This window comes from Canis lupus, unplaced genomic scaffold (assembly GCF_011100685.1).
Source record: "Canis lupus familiaris isolate Mischka breed German Shepherd unplaced genomic scaffold, alternate assembly UU_Cfam_GSD_1.0 chrUn_S1887H2086, whole genome shotgun sequence".
Classification (NCBI taxonomy): domain Eukaryota; kingdom Metazoa; phylum Chordata; class Mammalia; order Carnivora; family Canidae; genus Canis; species Canis lupus.
In genome coordinates, this window is record NW_023330750.1 from 26,592 (window position 1) to 52,998 (window position 26,407).

The 26,407-nt window shown below is 43.5% G+C and overlaps 1 protein-coding gene across 1 annotated transcript; it reads right to left on the reverse strand.

Moving 5' to 3' along the window:
• Positions 1–8,325: 8,325 nt before the first annotated feature.
• On the reverse strand, positions 8,326–15,928 carry LOC119878766 (uncharacterized protein C2orf16-like). Its single transcript, XM_038589351.1, has one exon. It carries the CDS (start codon positions 15,868–15,870, stop codon positions 8,431–8,433), a length of 7,440 nt encoding a protein of 2,479 aa, XP_038445279.1. The 5' UTR covers positions 15,871–15,928; the 3' UTR covers positions 8,326–8,430.
• Between the last annotated feature and the right edge of the window lie 10,479 nt (positions 15,929–26,407).

Genomic DNA, 26,407 nt, shown 5'->3' on the forward strand with positions numbered 1-26,407 from the left:
GCAGCCCCCGTGACTCAGTGGTTTTGCGCCGCCTTCAGTCAAGGGCCTGATCCTGGAGACCCAGGATCGAGTCCCATGCCCGGCTCCCTCCATGGAACCTGCTTCTCCCTCTGCCGGTGTCTCTGCCTCTCTATCTCTCTCTCTGTCTCATGAATAAATAAATAAATAAATAAAATCTTTAACAAAATAAAAAGAGGAAAATCATACATGTATTCTCTGACCACATCAGAATTAAATTAGAAATCAAGATCAGGGGATCCCTGGGTGGCGCAGCGGTTTAGTGCCTGCCTTTGGCCCAGGGCGCGATCCTGGATACCCGGGATCGAGTCCCACGTCGGGCTCCCGGTGCATGGAGCCTGCTTCTCCCTCTGCCTATGTCTCTGCCTCTCTCTCTCTCTCTCTCTCACTGTGTAGCTATCATAAATAAAATAAAATAAAATAAAATAAAATAAAATAAAATAAAATAAAATAAAATAAAATAAAATAAAAAAGAAATCAAGATCAGTAAGATATTTAAAATAAAAAAATAAAACATAATTAAATAATCTCCTTGTAAATAATTCATAGGTCAAAAAGAAATCACAAGAGAAATTCAAAATATTCTGGAGTAATAACAAAAATACACATATCAAAATTTGTGGATTGCATCCAAAGCGGCACTCAGAAGGAAACTTAAAGCTCTAAACACTCCTATTAGAAAATTAGACCTAAAATCTAATTTCCTGACAAGACTTCATCTTAAGATACCTTACAAAGGGCAAAGTAAACCCAAAATAGAAGGAAAAATATAACAAAGAGGAGGAATTCATAAATTAAGACAACACAGAAAATCTGGTTCTTTGAAAAGATCAACAAAATTGACAATCCTGTGGCTAGATTGACATACTAGCAACAAGCAACTAGAAATGAACTTATTAAAAGTTATTATTTACAGTAATATTAAACACACACACACACACACACACACAAAACACCTAAGAACAAATCGAATGAGAGATAACCAAGACTTTGATAATGAAAACTACAACATGTTGGTGAGAGAGAAGTTAGGGATCTAAGAAAAGGAAAAATACGGCATGCTCATAAGTCAGAAAACTCAGTATTGTTAAAATTGCAATTTTCCCCCAACTGATCTACTGATTCAATATAATACTCATCAATACTCCAGCATGCTTCTTTTTATAGAAATTGACAAACTAACTCTAGAATTTATATAAAAAGACAAAGAACCCAGAATAGCTAAACAAATTTTTAAAAAGAACAGTAGGGGGATCCCTGGTGGCGCAGCGGTTTGGCGCCTGCCTTTAGCCCGGGGCACGATCCTGGAGACCCAGGATCGAATCCCACGTCGGGCTCCCGGTGCATGGAGCCTGCTTCTCCCTCTGCCTGTGTCTCTGCCTCTCACTCTCTCTCTGTGACTATCATAAATAAATAAAAATTTAAAAAAAAATTAAAAAAAAAAAAGAACAATAGGGCAGCCCGGGTGGTTGGGCAGCCCGGTGGCTCAGGGTTTAGCTCTGCCTTCAGCCCAGGGTGGGTGTGATCCTGGAGATCCAGGATCGAGTCCCACATCAGGCTCCTTGCCTGGAACCTGCTTCTCCCTCTGCCTGTCTCTCTCTCTCTCTCTCTCTCTCTCTCTGTGTCTCTTATGAATAAATAAATAAAATCTTTTTAAAAAATAAAAAAAAGAACAATAGAGTTAGATGACTTACCCCATCTGATTTCAAGACTTACTCTAATCTCACAGTATCAAGACAGTTTTAGTATTGGCAAAAAGATAGATATGATATATACACCAGCAGAACAGAATAAGAAGTCCAGAAACAGACCCACACATATATACGTTTACGTAATTTCTGACCAAGGTACCAATGCAATTGAATAAGGAAAAGAAAGTCTTAACAACAGAATTTACAAAATTTAAAGAAATTGACATTCTTAGGACACACCATGCACAAAAAATTAACTCTAAATGAGTCATAGACCTAACGTAAAATCTAGAAAAAGTCTAAGTATTTCTTCACTTTGGTTAATAATTGATTTATATATTTGGCAGCTCCCACATTCGGAGCATATATATTGAGGATTGTTAAGTCCTCTTGTTGAATAGATCCTTTAAGTATGATATAGTGTCCCTCTTCATCTCTCACTACAGTCTTTGGGGTAAATTTTAGTTTATCTGATATAAGGATGGCTACCCCTGCTTTCTTTTGAGGACCATTCGAATGGTAAATGGTTCTCCAACCTTTTATTTTCAGGCTGTAGGTGTCCTTCTGTCTAAAATGAGTCTCTTGTAGACAGCAAATAGATGGGTCCTGCTTTTTTATCCAGTCTGAAACCCTGCACCTTTTGATGGGGTCATTAAGCCCGTTCACATTCAGAGTTACTATGTTGAGATATGAGTTTAGTGTCATCATGATATCTATTCAGTCTTTGTTTTTGTGAACTGTTCCACTGAATTTCTTCTTAAAGGGGAATTTTAAGAGTCCCCCTTAAAATTTCTTGCAGAGCTGGTTTGGAGGTCACATATTCTTTTAGTTGCTGCCTGTCTTGGAAGCTCTTTATCTCTCCTTCCATTTTGAATGAGAGCCTTGCTGGATAAAGTATTCTTGGTTGCATGTTCTTCTCATTTAGGACCCTGAATATATCCTGCCAGCCCTTTCTGGCCTGCCAGGTCTCTGTGGAGAGGTCTGCTGTTACCCTAATACTCCTCCCCATAAAAGTCAGGGATTTCTTGTCTCTTGCTGCTTTAAGGATCTTCTCCTTATCTTTGGAATTTGCAAGCTTCACAATTAAATGTCGAGGTGTTGAACGGTTTTTATTGATTTTAGGGGGGGATCTCTCTATTTCCTGGATCTGAATGCCTGTTTCCCTTCCCAGATTAGGAAAGTTTTCAGCTAGAATTTGTTCAAATACATATTCTGGCCCCCTGTCCCTTTCGGCGCCCTCGGGAACCCCAATTAAACGTAGGTTTTTCTTTCTCAGGCTGTCGTTTATTTCCCTTAATCTATCTTCATGGTCTTTTAATTGTTTGTCTCTTTTTTCCTCAGTTTCCCTCTTTGCTATCAACTTGTCTTCTAGGTCACTCACTCGTTCTTCCACCTCGTTAACCCTCGTCGTTAGGACTTCTAGTTTGGATTGCATCTCATTCAATTGATTTTTAATTTCTGCCTGATTAGCTCTAAATTCTGCAGTCATGAAGTCTCTTGAGTCCTTTATACTTTTTTCTAGAGCCACCAGTAGCTGTATAATAGTGCTTCTGAATTGGCTTTCTGACATTGAATTGTAATCCAGATTTTGTAACTCTGTGGGAGAGAGGACTGTTTCTGATTCTCTTTTGAGGTGAGGTTTTCCTTCTAGTCATTTTGCTCAGTGCAGAGTGGCCAAAAGCAAGTTGTATTGGGAAAAAGAGAAAAAGAGAGGAGAGAAAGAAGGAAAGAAAAGAGAAAGAGAAAAAAAAGGGAAGAGAAAAAAAAACGAAAGAAAAAGAAAAAGAAGAAAAAGAGAAAAAGAAAGGAGAAAAAAAAGGGGGGGTGGGGGAAGGAAACAAATCAAAAAGCAAAACAAAACAAAACAAAAAAACAAAAAACAAAACAAAACAAAACAAAACAAAAAAAAGAACCACGGGGGAGTATCTTCTGATTCTGTGTTCTTTAAGTCCCTTGGCTTCTTCTGGAAGTTGTCAGTCTAGCTGGTGTTCTGGGGGAGGGGCCTGTTGTGCTGATTTTCAGGTGTTAGCAGTTGGGGGAGCTGCTGTGCCCCTGCCTGGTGCAGGGCTCAGTGGGGGTTGTTTACCCCGTGAGGCCGCAGGAGGAACAGCCCCAGTGGCGGGGCAGCTCTGGAAACCTGGATTCAGCTCCGGCAGGAACTCCGTCTGCAGGGCCTGGAGGCTCCGGGGCGGGGCCGCTGATCTGCTCAGCTCGGGGCAGGAGCGTCCTCGCTGTCCTGGGCCCTCCCGGCCTCTGCCTGTCCCGGGGGAGGCGGGATCCTGGGCTGTGTCCCGGCGCCCTGTGCTCCGGTGCCTGCGCTGTTGGATTCGCGCTCCCGGGCCGTGCAACCCCCTCCGCGGAGCCGCCGCCCGAGCCCCTCCGAGCTGCTCCTGGAACCGCGCAGGCCCCTCTGCACGGAGCCTCTTCCTCTGCCCGAGACCGGCCGAGCTGCTCCCGGGGCCGCGCAGCCCCCTCCGCGGAGCCGCCGCCCGAGCCCCCCGAGCTGCTCCGGGTCCCGCCGTGCGCGCTGCAGCCCTTAGGGAGCTCGGCGCACTCTCCTGGGCGCGGAGTTGCTGTTACTGTCCCGGGGAGCCCGAGGGTATCCCCTCCCTCCTGGGTCCTATTCCAACTCCCCGCGAGCCCCTTTCCGCCCGGGAAGGTCGGTGCAGCTCCTGCGTCTCCGGGACGGGGCTCTCCTGTCCTGGGGACACTCGCCCCGGCCTCAGCCCGGCTCCTCGCGGGGCCCCTCCCCCTTGGAGGCCTTTGTTTCTTTATTTCTTTTTCCCCGTCTTCCTACCTTGATAGAAGCGCGAACTCTTCTCACTGTTGCATTCCAGCTGGTCTCTCTTTAAATCTCAGGCCGAATTCATAGATTTTCAGGATAATTTGAAGGTTTTCTAGGTAGTTTGGTAGAGACAGGTGATTTGGGGACCCTACTCTTCCGCCATCTTGCTCCCAATTCTAGAAAAAGTCTAGAAAAAAAAGGAGAAAATCTTTGCAAATAGGGATGGCAAAGTTTTCTCAAATAAATCCAAAAAAAAAAAGCTGACATATATAGAAGGGAAAATAACGTTATAACTATTTTTGATAATAAATTAAAACCATTGGTCTTCAAGGTGCCTCGTGCTCAGTTAATTGAGTGGCTTCAGCTGAGGTCATGATCTCAGAGTCCTGGGATAGAGCCCCAAGTTGGGCTCTACACACAGCTGGGAGTCTGCTTCAGAATTCTCTCCCTCTGCTCCTCCCCTTTCTCAGTAAACTAAATAAATAAATCTTTAACAAATAAATAAAACTATTGATTTTTAATTAATTAAGTTTTTAAATTTAGTGTATATTTTTTATTGGAGTTTGATTTGCCAACATATAGCATAACACTCAGTGCTCATGCTGTCAAGTGTCCCCTCAGTGTCCCCTCAGTGACCATCACCCAGTCACCCCAACCTCCTGCCCGTTTCCCTATCTACCACCCCTTGTTCATTTCCCAGAGTTAGGGGTCTCTCATGTTCTGTCACCCTCACTGATATTTCCCACTCATTTTCTCACCTTTCCCCTTTAATCCCTTTCACTATTTTTTATATTCCCCAAATAAATGAGACCATATGTTTGTCCTTCTCTGACTGACTTACTTCACTCAGCAAAATACCCTCCAGTTCCATCCACGTGGAAGCAAATAGTAGGTATTTGTCATTTCTAATGGCTGAGTAATATTCCATTGTATATATAGAGCACATCTTCTTTATCCATTCATCTTTCAATGGACACCAAGGCTCCTCCCACAGTTTGGCTATTGTGGACATTGCTGCTACACACATTGGGGTGCAGGTGTCCTGCCGTTTCACTGCAACTGTATCTTTGGGGTAAATCCCCAGCAGTGCAATTGCTGGGTCATAGGGTAGCTCTATTTTTAACTCTTTGAGGAACCTCCACACAGTTTTCCAGAGTGGCTGTACCGGTTCACATTCTCACCAACAGTGCAAGAGGGTTCCCCTTTCTCCACATCCTCTCCAACATTTGTTGTTTCCTGTCTTGTTAATTTTCACCATTCACCCTGTTGTGGGGTGGTATCTCATTGTGGTTTTGATTTGTATTTCCCTGAGGGCAAGTAATGCGGAGCATTTTCTCATGTGCTTGTTGGCCATGTCTATGTCTTCCTCTGTGAAATTTCTGTTCATGTCTTTTGCCCATTTCATGATTGCATTAACACTATTGGTCTTTAAAACACACCATTAAAGGGATGCCTGAGTGGCTCAGTGGTTTAAAAATAAATAATATTTAAATGAATGAATGAATAAATGAATGAATACACCATTAAGAAAAATAAAATGCAAATCAGAGACTGGAAGAAAATACTCAAGACACATCTATCAAAGATACGGCATTCAGAATATAATTTTTAAGAAATACTACAATTCCGGGCAGCCCCGGTGGCGTAGTGGTTTACCGCCACCTGCAGCCCAGGGCGTGATCCTGGAGACCCTGGATCGAGTCCCATGTCAGGCTCTCTGCATGGAGCCTGCTTCTCCCTCTGCCTGTGTCTCTGCCTCTCTCTCTCTCTCTCTCCCTCTCTCTCTCTCTCTCTCTGCATTTCTATGAATAAATAAAATCTTTATAAAAATGCTACAATTCCATAGCAAGACAGACAACTCAACATTTAAAAATGGGCCAAAGAGGGGTGCCTGGGTGTCTTAGTTGGTTAAGCTTCTGACTTCAGTTCAGGTCATGATCCAGGGTCCTGGGGTCGAGCCCCCAGTCAGGCTTCCTGCTCGGCAAAGAGTCTGCTTCTCCTTCTACCCCTCTCCCTACTTGTGTCCGTTCTTTCTCTCATACTCTATCAAGTAAATACATTAAAAAATCTTTATTTTTTAAAGATTTTATTTATGTATTCATGAGAGACACAGAGAGAGGCAGAGACACAGGCAGAGGGAGAAGCAGGCTCCAAACAGGAAGCCCAATGCAGGACTTGATCCCAGGATCCTGGGACTCAGGGATTACACCCTGAGCCAAAGGTAGACGCTCAACTGCTGAGCCACCCAGGAACCCCAAAAACAAAATCTTTAATTGGGCAAAAGATATGAACAGGTGCTTCCCAGAAGATATATGAATGGCTAATAAGCACATGACAGATGTTCTATATCATTATTCATCAGGAAAATGTTAAAATGACAATGAAACACCACTATACACCCTTAAAATTGGCTAAAATTAAAGACTTATTCCTATACACTGCTGATAGGAATATAAAATTATACCACCAATTTGGAAAACAAGCAAATTTTTTTTAAAAGTTTAACACACTCCAGACATATGACCAATCAACCTAAGATGGCATATCTTGGTAAAACAATACCATCTCAGGTATTTATCAAGAGAAAAAGAAAAAAAGGGCCAGCCCGGGTGGCTCAGCAGTTTAGCGCCGCCTTCAGCCCAGGGCGTGATCTGGAGACCCGGGATCAAGACCCACATCGGGCTCCCTGCCTGGAGCCTGCTTCTCCCTCTGCTTGTGTCTCTGCCTCTCTCTCTGCATCTCTCTGTGTCTCTCGTGATAAATAAATAAAATCTTAAACAAAAAAATTCCCACAAAGAAGTGCACATGGATGTTCGGAACAGCTTTATTTTAATACTCCCAGAAGGCAAAGAACCCAAATGTCTCAAGGAAGATGGCTAAACAAATTATGGTATTTGTATAATGAAATTCTATTCAGCAATAAAAATTAGTTCTCATTCAAAACCACTATTTTGAATGAAAAAAATCATGCAAAAATAGAACATACTACCTGATTTCATTATATAAAATCCTAGAACATGCAAACCACTGTATGGTGACAGAAAGAAAGGGCAGTGCTGTCTGGGAACAGGAGTAGGGAAAAGAATGGATGACAAAGGAACCCAAAAAAACTTGGGGGAGGGATAGTGACTGTAGTGACACTGTTATGGTTATTTACACATGTCAAAGCTAATCAGTATGGTTTCACTCATACATGGAATATAAGAAATAGTGAAAAGGATTATAAGGGAAAGGGGAGGGGAATTGAGTGAGAAAAATTAGGAAGACAAACCATGAGACTCCTAACTGGGAAATAAACCAAGGATTTGGGAAGGGGAGGTTGGTGGGAGCGGGATAGGGTAACTGGGGGACGGGCAATGAGGAGGGCACTTGATAGGATGAGCACTGGATGTTATAATCTATATTGAAAATTTGATTTAAATTTTAAAAATGTAAAAAAAAAGAGCTGATCATACTGTATGCTTTAAGTATGTATACTGTAAAGATGCATTCTATTGTACTTCAATGATACCTCAATAAAAGTATAAAAAAAATTTAACAGGAATTAGCAGTACTCTAGGACCAAAACCCACCATCCAAAACAATGGGAGAAATCTCTACTTGGAAGACTTGCTAGTATCAGGAGGCCAATAAGAGTCAAGTCCCCTCTGACTCCTCTTAGTAAACTGTCACCATAGGAATTTCATCACTGTCAGTGTAAGACTCAGATATACCCATATCCCTTCTCATGAATAAGCATAAGCACATTAAAAACAATAATAACAACAACCAAAAAAAAACAATACTTCATATGATCAGCATGATTAACATCTTGGGAATTAATCAACATGGTTAAGAAATCACTCCCCCTAGGTCTCTTTTATTTTTCAAAGTTTCAACAAAAACGATTGTTTTACAATACTTGTCAAATGAGGGTACTTGATTGCTCACAAAATCTCAGATTAATCCTAAACTTCGATGGCTCCTCTCAGAGGGACTGCGACATCTCCTCTCAGAGGGACTGCGACATTTCCTCTCAGAGGGACTGCGACATCTCCTCTCAGAAGGGCTCCGATGGCTCTTTACAGAGAGACTGTGATAGCTCCTCTCAGAGGGACTGTGATGGCTCTTCTGAGAAGGACTGCGATGGCTCCACTGAGAGGGACGGTGATGGCTCTTCTGAGAAGGACTGCGATGGCTCCTCTCAGAGGGACTGTGATGACTCTTTTGAGGACTTCGAAGGCTCCTCTCAGAGGGACTGTGATGACTCTTTTGAGGACTTCGAAGGCTCCTCTCAGAGGGACTGTGATGACTCTTTTGAGGACTTCGATGGCTCCTCTCAGGGGGACTGTGATGACTCTTTTGAGAAGGACCGTGATGCCTCCTCTCAGAGGCACTGTGATGGCTCTTTTGCGAAGGACCACGATGGCTCCTCTCAGAGGCACCGTGATAGCTCCTTCCAGAGAGACTACGAGGGCTCCTATCAGAGGGACTGTGATGGCTTTTTTCAGAAAGACTGTGATGGCTCCTCTCACAGGGACTGTGATGACTCTTTTGAGGAAGACTGCGATGACTCCTCTCAGAGGCACTTTGATGGCTCCTCTCAGAGAGACTGTGATGGCTTTTTTCAGACAGACTGTGATGGCTCCTCTCAGAGGGAATGTGATGGCTCTTCTGAGAAGTACTTCGATGGCTCCTCTCAGAGGGACTGCGACATCTCCTCTCAGAGGGACTGCGATGGCTCCTTACAGAGGAATTATATGGGGTTCTCTCCCTTAAGAAGCCGTGGTTTTGCTTCTTGGGTGCGAGTTTCTCTTTAAGGTGGCTGTGTGAGGTTCTGTGAGGTGAACCATGTAGATTTCTCCCTCCGACTTGAACTCCGGTTCCTGTTTTGGAGTTCTTGGACTCCTGGCTAGAGATTTCACTTCTGTAGAGCTTTTTCTTACCTTTGCTGCTAGAGTCATTTTGAACAATACCCATAGGCTGTCCAAGTGAACTGGTTTTGAAAGCGGCACTTCCTTGGGAAACTATGGGCTTAGGCAGTTGGGTACGTCTGAGTTGGAAAGAGCTATCTCTTTCTGGTGGTTGAGCTGATCTGAATTGCTCTCTTTCTTCCCATAACATGTTCTGCTTAGTGGTTATGTCTACTGGCTTTACCTTAACAACTGACATCCTGTCTCTTTTGATATCTCTTGATAGGTAATCATTTCTGGCTCTTTGTTTTAGATGCTGGTTTTTGCTTGACCACGAATGGTCTGGCCGTGGCCTGTCCACGGGCTTCTGCCCAGCAGAAGTCATAATTCTGTGTGCTGTCTGCAATGCTTGCTTTAGGCCTTGAAAAAGCAGTTGAATGAATTTGGGTTGGGAGGATTTCTTAGATTGTCTTCTTAAAGACGCAGAGGTAGTTTGAGATGTTCCAGTCCTCTTGCTTCTTACCTGGGCTGGTAATTCCCTAGAAGGACTCTGTATTATGCTTCTACCGTTTGTGTAGAGTTTTGTGTTTTGTGTTCTGCTTCCCTTGGTGATTCTTTTCATTGGGTATGGGTATTTTGGATTATGGGTCTTTTTGGTTTTCCTTTTAGCCCATTTTACATTCTGATTGCTTTCAGAGACACTCTCTGGTAGAGAGTGAACCTGACTAAATTCATAGAGCCCCGGCTTTCTAATTTCTGTCTTTCCTACTAGGTCAGGGCCTCTATACTGCCTTCGCCTGATGTGGACTCGTACAGGAGAAGGAGACTGGGAAGATCCAGACTGGAAATATATCGTAGAAGTAGGACTCTTGGAAGCTCGAGTATAGACTTTCGCTGACCTTAGCGATGGTGATATAGGACTTCGTGGTGTGATGGGTCTGTCTCTTCTGTGGTACTTTGGGACTTGGGGTCTTTTCCCAGTTTGCAACCTAAAGCCAAGTTGCAACCTAATCTCTCCGTGGCCCTCAGGAGTGCGTACAAGGTGGAGCTGTGGATAGATAAGAAGGTAAGGTCCGAAAGTGCCCTGTAATTTATGACAGCAATTAAATCCTGCACATCGGCCACACTGTAAGCAGATAGGGTATTTTAAAACCAGACCTGAAGTTAGAGGCGGAGGTACATTTGGGGGTATTTGACTCCTTAACAGTTTTGCTGCTATTTTTAGCTGCAGATCTTGTAGCAACTGGAACTGTTCTGAGAAGTCAGTCTTGGCCTGGTGGGGAAGATAACTTGGCTTGAGACTGTGTTGGGACTCAAAACTCAAAGAGTTCTCACTCTCTTCCACTGGAACAGAATCTTTCCTGGTGAAAACTATATTGAAGGAAGACTCTAGCTGTACTGGGGCAGGAGGCTGGCCCTCTGATGTGCTGAATGGTATGTGCTGAAAGATGTCCTGGGATATATCAGTGAGCTTTGAACTTTTCTTTAATCTCACTCTAGTCCCAGAATATTGCTGTATTATGGAGGACATGGAGCTACGTGTCCATATTCTTAAGGCTGTTCTTTGCTCGTGACCACGACATGAAGTGTGCCTCTGAATGTAGTTTCTGGCCACTGAAGGCTGAGGAATAACACCTCGACCTTTCTCTAGCAGACTCTGGGAAGGCTTCATCAGTTCAGCTGGAACCCCAAATAAATTCTGGATAGATTGACGGATATCTCTAGTGGCTCTTTCCATTAAAGATGTTGGAGAACAAAGCTTCCTTTCCATCGTGGTTCCCAAGACATCCCCCAACATTAGCATATTGGAGAGATATTTTCGAGGTAGTCGCTGTCTCCAGGAGTGATTCTCCCAGACGTTCTGTTGTCTGCCCAGGACAGAGCTGGTAAGGCCTCTTTGAATTCTTGAGCCTGAGTGGAATGTCCTAGGTGGTGATCTCCAGCTTTGTGGTGGATGTTGGGATAGGCCCTGGAGTGAGTTCCCTAGCTCTTCCACCTGCTTCTTGTCAGTCGTCTTAGATATGACACCCACTCCTGAGATCTCAAAATGTGGAGTTTCTACAATGTTAGCTATCTTATCAGAGAGTTGATTGTGAAGGGAAAAGGGAAGAGTTGAAGATTGTATCATAGTAGGGTCTATAAAGGACTCTTCAGGCTGAAAAATATCTGTCCCAATGTTTCTTATATCCAAGGCCCTTGATACTTCTGGCACCTCAAAATCACAAAGGCTTCCGAATTCTGTTTCACCAGAACTTGTGATGAGGGAGTTGGAAGAGTTATGGAGAAATCTAGAGAAATAGTTCCCTATTTGTAACTCCTCTCTTGATGTAAAATCCTCACATTCCCTATTCTGATATACCTGTCGTAGATTCAAATCCTCAGATTCCATCATTTGAGGAGGCCTTATTTTTATCCCTATTGCTTTCACAGCCTGAAGCCCTTGTTCATGAGTGAACACTGCAGGCTCCTCAAAGGGACATGCTGGCTGTGAGAGTAATTCTGCAGATTTCACATGGGTATTTGGCCTTGGAGTTAATTCCACGGGTTCTACCATTTCTTGAAGATTGAAGCAATCTATTACTTCTATCGCTGATCCTAATGCTACTCCTATTGGTTCTACAACCTGAGGAATTGGCCCTGGTGCTAACTCCTCAGATTTTACAATTTGAAGTGGTGGCCATGGGATTAACACAGTCTTTACAATCTGAAAGCCTGTCAACTTCATTATGTCCAAAATTTGGTGTGTTGGCTCTGTGGTTAATTCTTTAGATTTTACACTTTGCAACCACAGCTCTGAGGTAAACTCAGAGGGTCTCACATCTTGCAGTTTTGGGGTCAGCTGAACATAGTCTATCATTTGAAAGGCTGGCCCTGGGGTTAATGCTACAGACTTCACAACCTGAAGTGGTGGCCCAGGAGTCACTTTCACATACTCAGTAACTTTTTGGGGGGCTCCCGGGGTTATTCCTATTGAGAGCGCAGCTTGAAGCTGTGTCTTTGTGGATCCTGGGACTTGATCTAGTGGCTTTGGACTAATCCTCATAACTTCTGTAATTTGAGCCCGTACTCCTGGAGCTCTCTGTGAATATTTTATACTTTGATTCTGTGACTGTGGTAGCCCCACTGATCCATCCCCTGGCTGCCATGTCTCAGATGTGAGCTCTACAGACTCTGTGTGTCCTACAGCTTGACCTGTTTGCTTTTGGAGCAACGCTAAAGATTGTCTCCTTTGAAGCCACTGCCTAGAGGTTAAACCCACAGATTCAGGAACTTGATATCCTAGCCCTGATGTCATTTCTGGAGATTCTGGAACATGATGCAATGACTTTGTAATCAGTGCCTCAGATTCTCCTCTTCGCAGTCTTTTCTCAGAGATCACCTCCACAAATTCTAGTGCTTGAGGATAGGGCCTAGGACATCTCTCTGAATATCCAGTGGTTTCGCTTACTGGCTTTGGGGTCACTCTGAGGAATTCCTTCCCTTTTTGCCTTGCCTTGGAGGTCAATCCCACAGTTTCTGTAGTGTGATGCCTGGGCTCTAGTGTAATCTCTTCAGATCCTACAGCTTGCTGCAGTGGCCTTGTATGTAACTCTCTCAAATCTCTAAGTTGAGGCCGTGACTCAGAGAGCAACTCTAGAGTTTCTGGGATTTGGTAGCTTTTCTTTAGGGTTAATTTCGAGGATTTAGAACCTTGATTCCTTAGCACTGGAGTCAGATCAACAGATTCTGGTACTTGAAGATCTAGCCTTAGAGGCACTCTTGAAGAATCCATGGCTTTACTTGTTGGCTTTGGGGTCAACTCCACAGATTTTTCTGTGGTTTCATTGCCTTGATGTGCCAACCTTTCTGTGATGTGATAAACTGGTATTGAAATCAAATTCATAGATTTAGGGACTTGATGCTTTGGTGTCGGGATCATCTCTGCACATTCTACAAACTGATGCCCTGGCCTAGGGATTATCTCAGAGTCTGTGATTTGATAGCTTCTTTTCCGATTTAGCATCTCAGCTTTTGTTCCTTGAAGCAGTGCCCCCGGTGCTAACTCTACAGATTTTGTATCTTGCTGTAGAGAGGCTGAGGACAATTTCACATGTTTTATACTTTGCAACTTTGGATCTGGAGTAAACTCCAAAGATTTCTCACCTCGTTGCTGTGATTCCGGAGACCAATCCGAAAATTTAACGCTAGTCAACAATGGTCCTGGTGCAAACTTTTTAGTTGCCTCTGGTGCCAACACCACCGATTTCATACCTTGCCATCCTGAAGTCAGCTCTCGACAATTCGTACCTTGCTGTTGGAACCCTGGTGTCAATTCTACCGAGTTCATATCTTGAAAACATGGCTCTGGTGCAAAGGCCTCAGAGTTAGCATGTGGTGACTTGAGGCACGTTGACAACCCTAAAGAATTAGCACTTTGACAATGTGGCAATAGGTTTGATTTCAAAGATTTCACATCTTGAGAACGTGGCTCTGATTCAAACATCACAGATTTCTGCCAGAGGCAAGAACTCAAATCCTTAGAATTCACATTTTGAGTTTGCGGTCCTGGTTTCAACTCCAGAGATTTCACATCTTGAAAACACAGCTTTGGTGCAAACACCACAGATCTCACACTATGTTGTCTAAGGTGTGAGGGCAACTCCTCAGAATTCATACCTTGAGGATGTGGCCCTGGATTTAACTCCACATATTTCATTTTTTTAAAACATGGCTCTAGTGCAAACATCTCACATTTCAAGTCTTGCAGCTCGGAGCCTGAAATCAGTTTCACAGAATTTGCACCACAAAGCAGTGGCTCTTTGTTCATCTCCACCGACTTTACATCGTTCAGCAGTGGCTCTGGTAAAAATAACACAGATTTCATACCATTTAACGGAGAGCCTAAAGTGAACACCGACTGTACAACTTGTGGCTGTGACCCACAGTGATTCTCCAAAAACTGGATTTCTGGAAACTTTGTCCCTGGAATTAACTCAGAAGATTTTACACCTTGCCAATATGCTCCAGCATTGAACAGAACAGATTTTGTACCTTGATATTCTGATGTAGGGTTAGTTTCAGAGGGCTTTGTGCCGTGCATCTGTGGCCCTGGATTAAACTTTATGGAATTTATGCATTGAAGTTCTAACCCTGGTTTCAAATCAGAAGAATTCATGCTTTGCAGCTGTGGGCCCCAGTTGAACTCCCGTGATGTTATACCTTGAAACTGTGTCCCTGGAGTCAATTCACATTTCACATTTTGTAAATGTTGCATAGGGTTGAACATAACAGATTTTACACCTAGAACTTCTGTTCCCAGATTCAAATCAAAAGGTCCCATACCTTGACATTTAATCCCTGAAGTCAACTCAAAAGATTGTATACCTTGCAAAGGCGGCCCAAGTTTGCACCCCGTAGAATTTACACATGGTAATTTTGACTCTGGATTCAACTCAGAAGAATTTACACACTTCACCTGTGGCCCAGGGTTGCATTCCATAGGTGCTACACCTAGAAACTTTGACCCTGGAATCAATTCAGATTTCAAACATTGCAAATGTGATTCCAAGTTGAACACCACAGATGTCTCACTTTGCTTCTTAGTCCCTGGATTCACCTCAGATCCCATACCTTGACATTTTGTCCCTGAAGTCAACCCAAAAGACTGTACGCCTTCCAAAAGTGGCCCACGTTTGCACCCCATAGAATTTACACATTGTAATTTTGGCTCTGCATTCAACTCAGAAGAATTTACACACTTCATCTGTGGCCCAGGGTTGCATTCCATAGGTGCAACACCTAGAAACTTCGACCCTGGAATCAATTCAGATTTCATATCTTGCAAATGCCGGTCAGGGTTGAACACCATAGATGTCTCACTTGCAATCTCTGTCCCTGAACTCACTTCAGAAGACTTCATACCTTGAAGTTTTGAAGCTAAAGTTAATTCAGAAGGGTTTATACCTTGCAAAGGTGGCTCAGGGTTGCATCCAAAAGAATTTACGCACTGCAGTTTTGGGTTTGAAATAAATGCAGAAGAATTCACACCTTGCACATGTGGCCCAAGGCAGAACACCTGAGATTTTATACCTTGAAGCCCCGGCTGAGGATTCAACTCAGATTTTACACCTTTCAATTGTGGCCCAGTGCTGAATGCCACAAGATTTGTACACTGAAGCTGTGGCCCTGGATTCAATTCAGAGGATTTCCCACCTTGTAATTTAGGCTCATGCTTGAATTCCAGAAATTGCTCATATGGAAGCTTCACATCTGTGCACAACTCAGATTTTATCTCTTGTAGCTGTGGCCCAGGATTGAGCTCAAAAGACTGCATACCTTGAAGCATACCTGTTCCCTTGCCTAACTCGGGAGATTTCACATCTTGCAACTGCTGCTCGGGATTGAATTCCATAGCTTTCACATCGTGAAGCTTTGTCTCTTTGCATAATTCTGAAGATTTTATATGTTGCAGATGTGGTCCAGGATTGTATACCATAAATTTCATACTTTGAAGCTCTGGCCATGGTTTCAACTTACAAGATTTCTCTTCTTGCCACTGTTTCCCAGCTTTGAACTCGGAAGATATCACACTGCAAGTCTTTGATTTCAAGGCTAACTCAGAGGGGTTTGCAACCTGAAATTCTGGGTCATGTTTGACTTCTGTCGTTTTCATTATTCGAAGGTTTATGGACTCAGGAGATTTTGCACCTTGCAACTTTGCCCCGGGGTTGAATTTCATAGATTTCACACCTTGAAGGTGTGCCCCTGGTGTCAACATATGCAGTTTCCTGTTTTGTAACTCTGGGGCTGACCCAAACCCCAAAGATTTCACATCTTTGACCTTTGCACCTAGAGTCAATTCAAGAGATTTCATATCTTGCTGCATGGGTCTGGCAAGGAACTCCACAGATTCTCCACTTTGAAGCTTTGTTTCTGGTGCCAACTCAGAAGAGGTTACACCTTGTAACTGTGGAACAGGTTTTAACTCAACAGATTTCAAATCTCGAAGCCTGCACTCAGGTATCCAATCAGATTTCTCACCTTGTCTCTGTGGTCCAGGGTTGAACTCCACCGGTTTCATATCTTGAAACTTCCTCTTCTGGGTTAAATTAGATTTCCCACCTTGTAGCTTTGGACCATGGTTGAACTCAGAGGATTTCACTTCTTGAAGCTTTGACCCTGGGATCACTTTAGAAGACTTCATACCTTGAAAGTGTGATCTAGAACTGAACCCCGTAGATTTTGTATCTTGAAGCTTTATACCCATGATCAACTCAGAGCATTTCACATCTTGTAACTGTGGGCCTGATTTCACAGCTGGAAACTTCCTCCCCAGGGTCAAATCAGAAGATTTCTCACCTTGTAACTTTGGATTAGGTTTCAGTTCTACAGATTTCATACCTTGAAGCTTTCCCCTTGGGATCACTTGAGAAGACTTCACATCCTGCAAGTGTGGTCCAGACTTGAAATTCGTAGATTTAATGTCTTGAAGCTTTATGCCCATGATCAACCTAGAAGGTTTCATATCTTGTAACTGTGGGGCTGACTTGAAATCCACTGATTGCACCTTTTGAAGCTTTGTCCCTGATATCAGTTCGGAAGATTTCATACCCCTCAACTGTGGCCCAGGTTTGAACTTCACAGATTCCACATCTTGACACTCTGTTTCTGAGATTAACTTAGAACATTTCTCTCCTTGAAACTGTGGCTCAGGGCTGGACGCCAGTTTCATATTTTGAAGCTCTGATCCAAGGTTCAGGTCCGAGGATTTCACAACTTGCGTCTGGGGACTGGGGTCGCTTTCTTTATGTTTTACACTTTGAAGCTTTGACTGTGAGGTCCCCTCAGCAGCATTCACACCTTGTAACGATGACCCAAACAAATCTGTAAATTTGGCACCTTGAATCTTTGTCCCTGCAGTCGGTTTAGAAAAGGTTATGCCTTCCATCTGGGAACTTGGATTTAACTCAATAAATGTCATATCTTGGGACTTTATCTCAGGTGATAACTTAGAAGATTTTAGATCTTGCCACTGTGACCCAGAGTTGAAATTCTCAGATTTCACACCTTGAAGCTTTGTCCGAAGAGTCAACTCAGATGACTTCATCCTTTTCAAGTGTCGTGGGGAGTTCAGCTCTATAGTTGTACCACTTTGTAATTGTGACACTTGGCTTAATACCCCAGATTTTGTGTCAGGAAGCTGTGGCTCTTGCGCAAGCACTAGAGACCTCACACCTTGAAGCTGTGCTCTTGGGGATGACTCTAAGGATTTCACTTCTTGAAGCTTTGGTCCTGCAGTCAATTTAGTAGATTTCCTATCATGCAAGCAAAGCCTAGATTTGAATGTCATAGATTTTATATCACAAAACTTTGACTTTGAAGTCAGGTCACATGATTTCACACTTCTAACCTGTAGACAAGGTTTCAAATCGAAACCTTGAGGCTGATGTTCCTGGAGTGATGACGAAGATTGTATATCTTGGAGCTTTGGCCTTGGAGTCAACGCAGATGACCTTCTATCTCTTAACTGTTTCAAAGCTTTCAACTCTACAGACTTGACACCTTGAGATTGTAACCCAAGATTTAACTCTACAGATTTCACAGCTTGGAAATCAGGTCCTGGTATCCACTGAATACGTCTCACAGTTTCAAGCTGTGGCTCTCTTTTGAACCCAATAGTTTTTACATCTTGAAGCTGTGGCTCCGAGGTGGATGCCAAAGCCTTCCCTTTTTGCAGCTGTGGTCCTGGTAGCACCTCAGGGGATTTCACATTCTGCAGCTGTGGCCCAAAGTTGAACTCTGTATATGTTGCACTTTGAGGTTTTGGCCCTGGAGTCAATTCAGATGACTTCACATCTCTTAACTGTATCGAGGATTTCAACCCTGCAGATTTAACACCTGGAGAATGTGACCCAAGATTTAACTCTACAGATTTCACGGCTTGGAAATCAGGTCCTGGTATCCACTGAATACGCCTCACAGTTTCAAGCTGTGGCTCTTTTTTGAACTCAGTAGTTTTTACATCTTGAAGCTGTGGCTCCGAGGTGGATGCCAAAGCCTTCCCTTTTTGCAGCTGTGGTCCTGGTAGCACCTCAGGGGTTTTCACATTCTGCAGCTGTGGCCCAAGGTTGAACTCTGTATATGTTGCACTTTGAGGTTTTGGCCCTGGAGTCAATTCAGATGACTTTACATCTCTTAACTGTGTCGAAGATTTCAACCCTGCAGATTTAACACCTGGAGAATGTGACCCAAGATTTAAGTCTACAGATTTCACGGCTTGGAACTTAGGTCCCGGTATCCACTGACTACATCTCATACTTTCAAGCAGCGGCTCTTGTTGTAACTCAAGAGTTTTTACACAAAGCTGTGGCTCTGAAGCTGACTCTGAGGGTTTTACTTGGTGCAACTGGGGCCCTGGGGTCAACTTAGGAGATTTTAGGCTTTGCAACTGTGGTTCAAGTTTGAATTCCTTAGGTTTTAAACCTTGAATATTTGATTCAGGAGTCCAATCAAGTGATTTTATATCTTCAAATCCTAACTCAAAATTGAGGTCTTCTAATTTTCTGCCTTTAAATTTTAGTTCTGGAATTAACTCCAAAGACATCCCATCTTCTGCCTTAAGCCTTCTCTTCAATTGCTCTGAATTCTTCCATTGCTGCTTTGATGAGATTACAGATATCTTGCCATCCTGTTCTGGCCCAGAAGTGAAATTCATGAGTGCCATCCCTTGAAACTGTTGGCTTGGGGCTAAGTCTACAGAGTTTACTCCTTGAAACTTTGCTCTTCTGGTCACATTCCCAGATTTTACTTCCTGCTTCTTTACCCGTGGGGTCAATTTCACAGATTTCACATGTTGCAGCTCTGAATCTGGAGTTTCCTCTACAGATTTTAAGCTTTGATGCTTTCCACATGGGGGTACTGTCGACAACCTTCCTATCTTGCGTTTGTGGCTCTAAAGTCAATTCCTCAGGTTTCACATCTTGCGGTTCAGACTTTTGGAGCAATGGTCCTGGTGCAAAAGGCACAGGTTTCTCACCTTGCATCTTTAGCCCAAAGTTCAGTTCCACGGTTTTCACATCTTGCGGTTGTGTTCTCGGGACCATCTCCACTCCTTTGAATTCTTGAATTCTTGCATGCAGAGCCAAGTCAGGTGTTGCAACTTGAAGCTTAGTATCTTTGGTGTCTTTCACAGATTTGACATGTTCTATCCCTTGCACTGTGGTTGTCTCCATAGATTTCTCACCTTCCAGCTGTGGACTGGGGGTTAACAACATAGATTTCATACCTTTTAGACACTGTCCTGTAGCTAAGGCCACAGATTTCACATCTTTCAGCTCTGAGATCAACAACTCAGATTTTAAACCTTGACGTTTTGAGCCTGGTGTCAGCTCCATTGGTTTCACACCTCCCACGTGTGGCCCTTGGATCATTTCAGAAGACTTTATAGCTTGTAAATGTGGTCTTCTAGTCGACTCAGAATAGTTTACTCTTGGCAACTGTGACTCAGGAGTCAACTCCATAGATTTTGCATCTGGTTTCTGTGGTTGTGAGATGAATTTATAAGGACCGTTACCTTCCAAGTTAGACATTTGGCCCACCACGAAATGTTTTATGCCTTGAAACAATGTCTCTGGTACTAATACCTCAGGCTTGACCACTTGCTTTTGAGGTCCTGGGGACAACCCCATAGATCTGATTCCTTTCATCTTTGGCTTTGGGGTCAACTCAAAAAATTTCACATGCTGTAGCTGTGGCCCTGAGTTTAACTCTGAAGATTTCACACTGGAAGGTTGACTTCTTGATGTCAGATCACAAAATTTGATATCTTGTAGCCATGGCCCTGAGCTAAGCCCCACCTGTTTTAGATCTTGAAGCCCCGAAGACGTCTTTGCTAATTTAGAATATTGAAGCCCTAATTCTGGGGTCATCTCCACAGAATTCACACCTTCAAACACTGATCCTGGGGTTTGCTCCCCAAATTTGACACCTTGAAGCTTTGGCCCATACGTCAATTCAGAAAATTTCACCTCTTGCTGCCTTGGTCCTAGATTCCGTTCCTGAGACTTCACACCTTGATACTGTAGTTCTTTGGTCAATTTCATAGATTCCATGCTGTGAAACTGTAATCCTTCAATAGGCAGAAGAGATTTCATATTCTCATTCAAGAGCCCTTGGTTTGATTGCAAAGATGATTCTGTTTCAAATCCTATGGACTGTATATCTTGAAGCTGTGTTCCTGGTACACACTGCACACGTTTGAAACCTTGATGCTTTGGTTCTGAGGTCAAATCTGAAAATCTGACATCTTGCAAGCGTGGTCTTGAGTTTTGTTTCACAAATTTCATACTCTGAGTTTGTGATTCTGGAGTCAATTGTACAGACATAACGCTTTGATGGTTTGGCCCTGGGGTTAAATCTAAGGATTTCATCTCTTGCATTGGTGAACCTGGGGTCAGTTCATCAGATTTCACACTGTGATGTGGGGATCCTGAGATTAAATCTACAGGTTTTTCTCCTTGAAGAAGTGGCCCTGGGGATAACTTTGAAAATCTGACACTTTGTAAATGCGGCCCTGGGGTCAATTTCACACCTTGAAGCTGTGCCCCCTTAGTCAAGTCTTCTGATAGTATACTTTGTAGTACTGGTTCTTGTACCAGCTTCTCAGATCCTACCACTCCAGTAGTAGCTAGCTGTTGAATTACATTAACATATTCCACATCTTGTAATTGTGGCTCTGGCTTCAGCTGCATAGACTTTACTCCCTGGAGCTGTGGCTCTGCGGTCAACTCCATAACATGTCGTTTTGCTCCTGTGATAAATTGTTTAGATCCTTCCATTAATGGGGATGTTCCAGGGGTTGACATCACAGATTTCAAATTTTGCAGTAGTGGCTCTGATTTCTCATATTGCATGCCTGGTCCTAAAGTCAATTCCGGAGATCCTTGTACTAAATATGGTGGTACTGGCATTGTCTCCTGGATATTTTCAACTTGAAGCAATGCCAACCCAAAATTTTCTGTATTTTCATGTTCTGACCTTACGGGCATCTCTGAAGGCTCGGTAACTTGACAATGTGGCTTTAGAGTCATTCCTGTAGATTCCATAACTTGACCTGTTGGTTTTGTGTTAATGCCATTTGGAGCAAAGCCTCAGAAGTCAGCTGCGCAGTTTCTGTGCCTTGATGGCCTGGTCCCAAGGTCATCTCTGAAAACTTTTGAAAATGTGGCCTTGGCATCATCCCAGCAGTTTCCGTGACTTGCTGTGGGATTAACTTCACAGATTCCTCCTCTTGTGGCCAGATCTCAGAAGCTAAAGCTGCAGAGGCTGTGTCCTGATGCCTTGATCTAGAAGTCGAACTCAGAGATTTCATTGCTTCTAAGTGTGGTTCCATGGTAACTTTCCTTGATTCAACATGTGTTTCAGGAATTAACCTCCCAGATGCTTCCAGTGGTACAGTTAAATCCACAAATTTATTATCATGCATTAGTGGCCCTAGAGTCAACGTCTCAGGTTTTGTACGTTGGGGCCGTGGTCCTGGGGTCAATGGCACAGATTTCACACTTTGAAATTGTGGTTCTGAGGCCAACTCCTTATAGTTCATAAATTCGGAATATGGTCCTAGATTCAGATGAACAGACTTCATACCTTGAGACTCTGGGTTCATCACTTCTGGGGTCAGATCTTGAATCTCTGATCCTGGTACCAACTCTGGAGATTCTTGTATTGTGTGTTGAGACATCCGAGTCTCCAAGGCTTTTACGCTTTGGAGCATTGTCTCAAGAGCACCTTGGAATGGCATTGAGTTCATCTGCATAGATTCTAAAGTCTGGCTCAATGGCCTTGGAGTACTTCCTAAAGATGATTGTTTCAACTCCATAGATTCTTTCCTCTGGTGACAAGTGTCAGAGGTCAACTCTGCTTCTGCTCCTTCGTATCCTGGCTCTGTGATCATTCCTGAAGATTCTAAAGCTTGATGCCATGGAGTCAATCCTTCGGGATCTATGGCTTCACGATTTGGCTTGAGGTTGAGCTCTGCAGATTTCACTGCTCGAATGCGTGCCCCTGAAATCGGCTCCTCGTATTTCATACCTTCCACCTGTGTTTTAGGAATCAACCTTCTGCATTCTACCATTCGAGGAATTTTCACATCTTTAAGTAAGAGTGCTGGAGCTATCTCCTCTGGTCTTTCATCAGGTAACCGTGGCTCTGGGGCCAACTCCATGGATTTCATGTCTTCCTGTAGTGGTCTTAGGGTCAACTCCGCAGCTTTTATATCTGGAAACTCTGGTGGCACGGCCAAATGAACATATTCCAGACCTTGCAACTGTGGACTGGAGGTCAACTGCATTGATTTCCTATTCTGTAACTGTGGTGCTGGGGCTAACTCAGCAGATTTTCCACTTTGTTCTTGTGTTCCTAGAGTTAAACGAATAGATTGCAGACCTTGAAGCTGAGACGTTGGGGCTAACTGCACAGAATTCCCACTTTCCAGCAGTGGAATGGGTGCCAACCCATCAGAGTTTACAACCTGCAGTTGAAGTTCTGGGGCCGATTCTATGGAGTTCACAGTTGGGATCAACTGTCCATATTTTGCCATTTGTGGGATTGAACCTGAGGTTCCGTCTATAGGTTTTACATTTTGTAATCCTGGGGATAACTTCATGGAATCCACAACCTTAAGCTGTGGCATTGGCTTCACCCCCAAATATTCTACATCTGGCAGTAGTGATGTAGTGGTCAATACTGCAGAATCTGTGACTTGATGCAGTGGCTCTTGATTCATTCCCTCAGATGCTGTACTTTGACCCAGTGACCTCGGGACTGTACCTAAAGATTCCATTATTTGATGAGGTGACTGTGTCAACTCAGTTAGATTTGTGACTGTGGGATCAGAGGCCAACCCTCTAGTCTCTATAGTTTGGTGGCTTTGCCTTGGACTCATCTCTGAAGGTTCTAAGATTTGATCCCACGGGGTCATCCTTGAAGACTCTATGACTTGATGAGATAGGCCTGGGGTTAATGCCATAGTTTCTGTGCGTTGATGATATGGTTGTGGAGTCATCCCCACAGAGTCCAGCACCTGAATCCATGACCCAGGGGTCAACTCCAGAGGTTCTTTGACTTGAGATACTGGCCTTGAGGTCAAATCCGGAGTTTCCACAATTTGTGATTGTGATGCTATGATCATTCCCATGGGTGACCCCAGGGCTACTGGAGTTACCTTTAGAGAATGTACGGATTGATGTGATGGCATTGGAATCACCCCTACTGATTCTGTGACTTTAGGTGGTGGCTTTGGAGGTAAACCCACAGTTTCTACAACTCCAGGTGAACCAATAGTAGTAGGAGAGCCGGAAGTCAAACCATCTGGTTGAGTCACTCCTGGGGTCAATTTTGCAATTTTAGACTGTGAATCTCCATATTCTATAACATGTGACTGTGCTGATGGAATTATCCCCATGAAATCCACAGCTTGTAATAGTGCCACTGGAGTTACTTTTGTGTAATCTGTAACTTGATGCAATGGAGTGGAGATCATTTCCAGGGATCTTGTGTTTTGACACACTGGTCCTGGAGGAATGTTCAATGGTTCTATGGCTTGATTTTGTGGCCTTGAGGTTATGTCCACGGATTCAGCAACTTTAAACTGTGGCCCTACAGTCATTTCCACAGTTTCCACAACTTCATGTCCTACCTGTGGACCTATCTCTCCTGGTGGCATGACTTCATGATCCAACGATGTGTTTATATCCCCAGACTCCATGGCTGGATACTGTGTTCTTGGGGTTATTCCCTCTGATTCTATGATATGTGAATGTGATTTTTTAATCATCCCGATAGAATCCATGACTTGAAGCAATGCTACAGGAGTTACCTTCACATTATCTGTGACGTGATTTGGTGATCTGGAGGTCATCTTTGATTTCATAACTTGATGCTGAGTACTTGATGTTACCTCCACTGATTCAGTGATTTGATATGATGGTTTTGTGCTTACACTCACTCTTTTCATCGTTTCGTCTGGTTTCCCAACTTCATCTGGTGGCTGCGGGAACAAACCCACAGATTCTGTCACTTGTGAATGTGATTCTGGGATGATCCCCATTGAATCCATGACTTGAAGTAATGCCAATGGAGTTACCTTTATGCTATCTGTAACTTGATATGATAGCCTTGGGGCCAACTCCACTTTAGTCACTTGGGTCTCATGCTGCTGCATCCTTTTTTTCCGGAAGACCTATGACCCTCTGCTCATACTAAGCTCTAGGATGTGTTTTGGCTTCTTCTGCAGGAAATTGGTTTCCCCTTGAACTATGTCAACTCCTAAACTTTTGGGAGGTGGAGTGCCCAGTGATGTAACTAAGGGCCTGGATTCAACGATTTGGGGGCCATCCCCCAGTTGTGACAGCTTACCTGGGATAAGTGACTGTGAAATTTTTGTTTCTGTTCTATTCAATCCAGATTCCACTCCAATATTCACATGGAGCTGGAATGATGGACAGTTTGGGGATTTATTGTTGATACTTTGTTCAGTGCTTTGATGGGTAGGCATAGATACCTGCATTTGAGGTTTCTCTGGTTCAGGGACTACTCCTCCTCGTGCCTCAGTTAAATAATGCAGCATTTCCCATGATTCCTTCACAGGCAGAGGAACTGTTTGTTCCTTCAAAGTACAAACCTTCCAAGCCATATGTCCTTCTAACTTCCACCTAGCCAAAGGAGAGAGCTGGAGTGGAGCCCGCCCTGAGAATCGTGGTCTTGCCTTGCAGATAGAACTTGACCCATGATCCAATGTCAAATGACTCTTGCTCCCTCTCCCATTCTTTGTTTGTTCTTGTTGACAGAGACCTGGGGATTCAAAAACAGAGCTTTGAGACCTTAATGGTGAAAGAGCTGCCAAATCCTCCAAAAGATTTGATTTCTCAAGCTGTGAGAGTTGAAAAGGGGGCAGGGATGTGCCTTGGTTCCTGAGCACAGAAGACTGGTTTTTGGGTAAATGGTAAACTAAGGCTCTGGAGTTGACAGGTTGTTCCTTCAGAAATGACAGAAGGTGTGACAGGCTGGAGCTGTTGCATAATGATCCAGAGGAGATGCTGTGATCAGTAGAATGTTTTGCCTTCTTACAGCCACAACAGGGTAGAACAGGCTCCTGAGACACAAACACAGAGGAGGTGGAGGAAGAAATCATATCCGAAGATTCTTGCAAACAGAGTGCATAAGACTTGATCTAAGAAATAAAGAAAAATTCCATTTGCTTTGAAGCAGGAGAAGGTAGGAAAAGTAGGAAAAGGGAAAGATAATGGCCATTTCAAATGTAAAATATTTTGACCTGAGGGAGTACAACAACAAAGAGGTTGCTTTCCCCAACTTCAATTACTTATAGAAAGAATTCCTCTACCAGGAGGAAAGGGAGGCCATTGTCTCCACTGCAATCAGAAATGATTCATAAACCAGTTGTTCTTAAACCTTTGAACTCAGAATTTATCCCCACTATCAAAACTAACCAACCAACCAACTAACAATCTCGCTTTTCCCTCTCTCTTTCCCTCCCCTCCTTCCCTCTCTATAACCCTTCTTCCTTCAGTCCCTTCCTTCCTCTCTCTTAAAAGTTCTACCAGCTTGGGGGTACCTGGCTGCCTCAGTCAGTATAGCATGGAATTTTTGATCTCGGGACTGTGAGTTTGAGCCCCACATTGGGGGTAGAGTTTACCTAAAAAAAAAAAATACCAAAAACTTCCATCACTTTCAACCCCCACCCAGAACTACCTTCCCTGACCTTGTGCATTCCAGATGTTTGAAGATCTGTTGAAGACTTCTGTTCATTGACCAGAGTATATATTCCTGGGCCCATCCCACAGGGAGTCTTGAAAAGCTGGATACAACAGAGTGTGTCAGTGTAATTGAAGTGATATTAAAAGTACTAATAAGGAAACCAATAAGAAGAGTGGCTTAAGTTAGAAAGGAAACTACTATCACAGTCAGAAAAGTAAAACAGTACTAGGTATCTTTCTCCTAACTTTACAGGGTTTATCAGTAGGGTA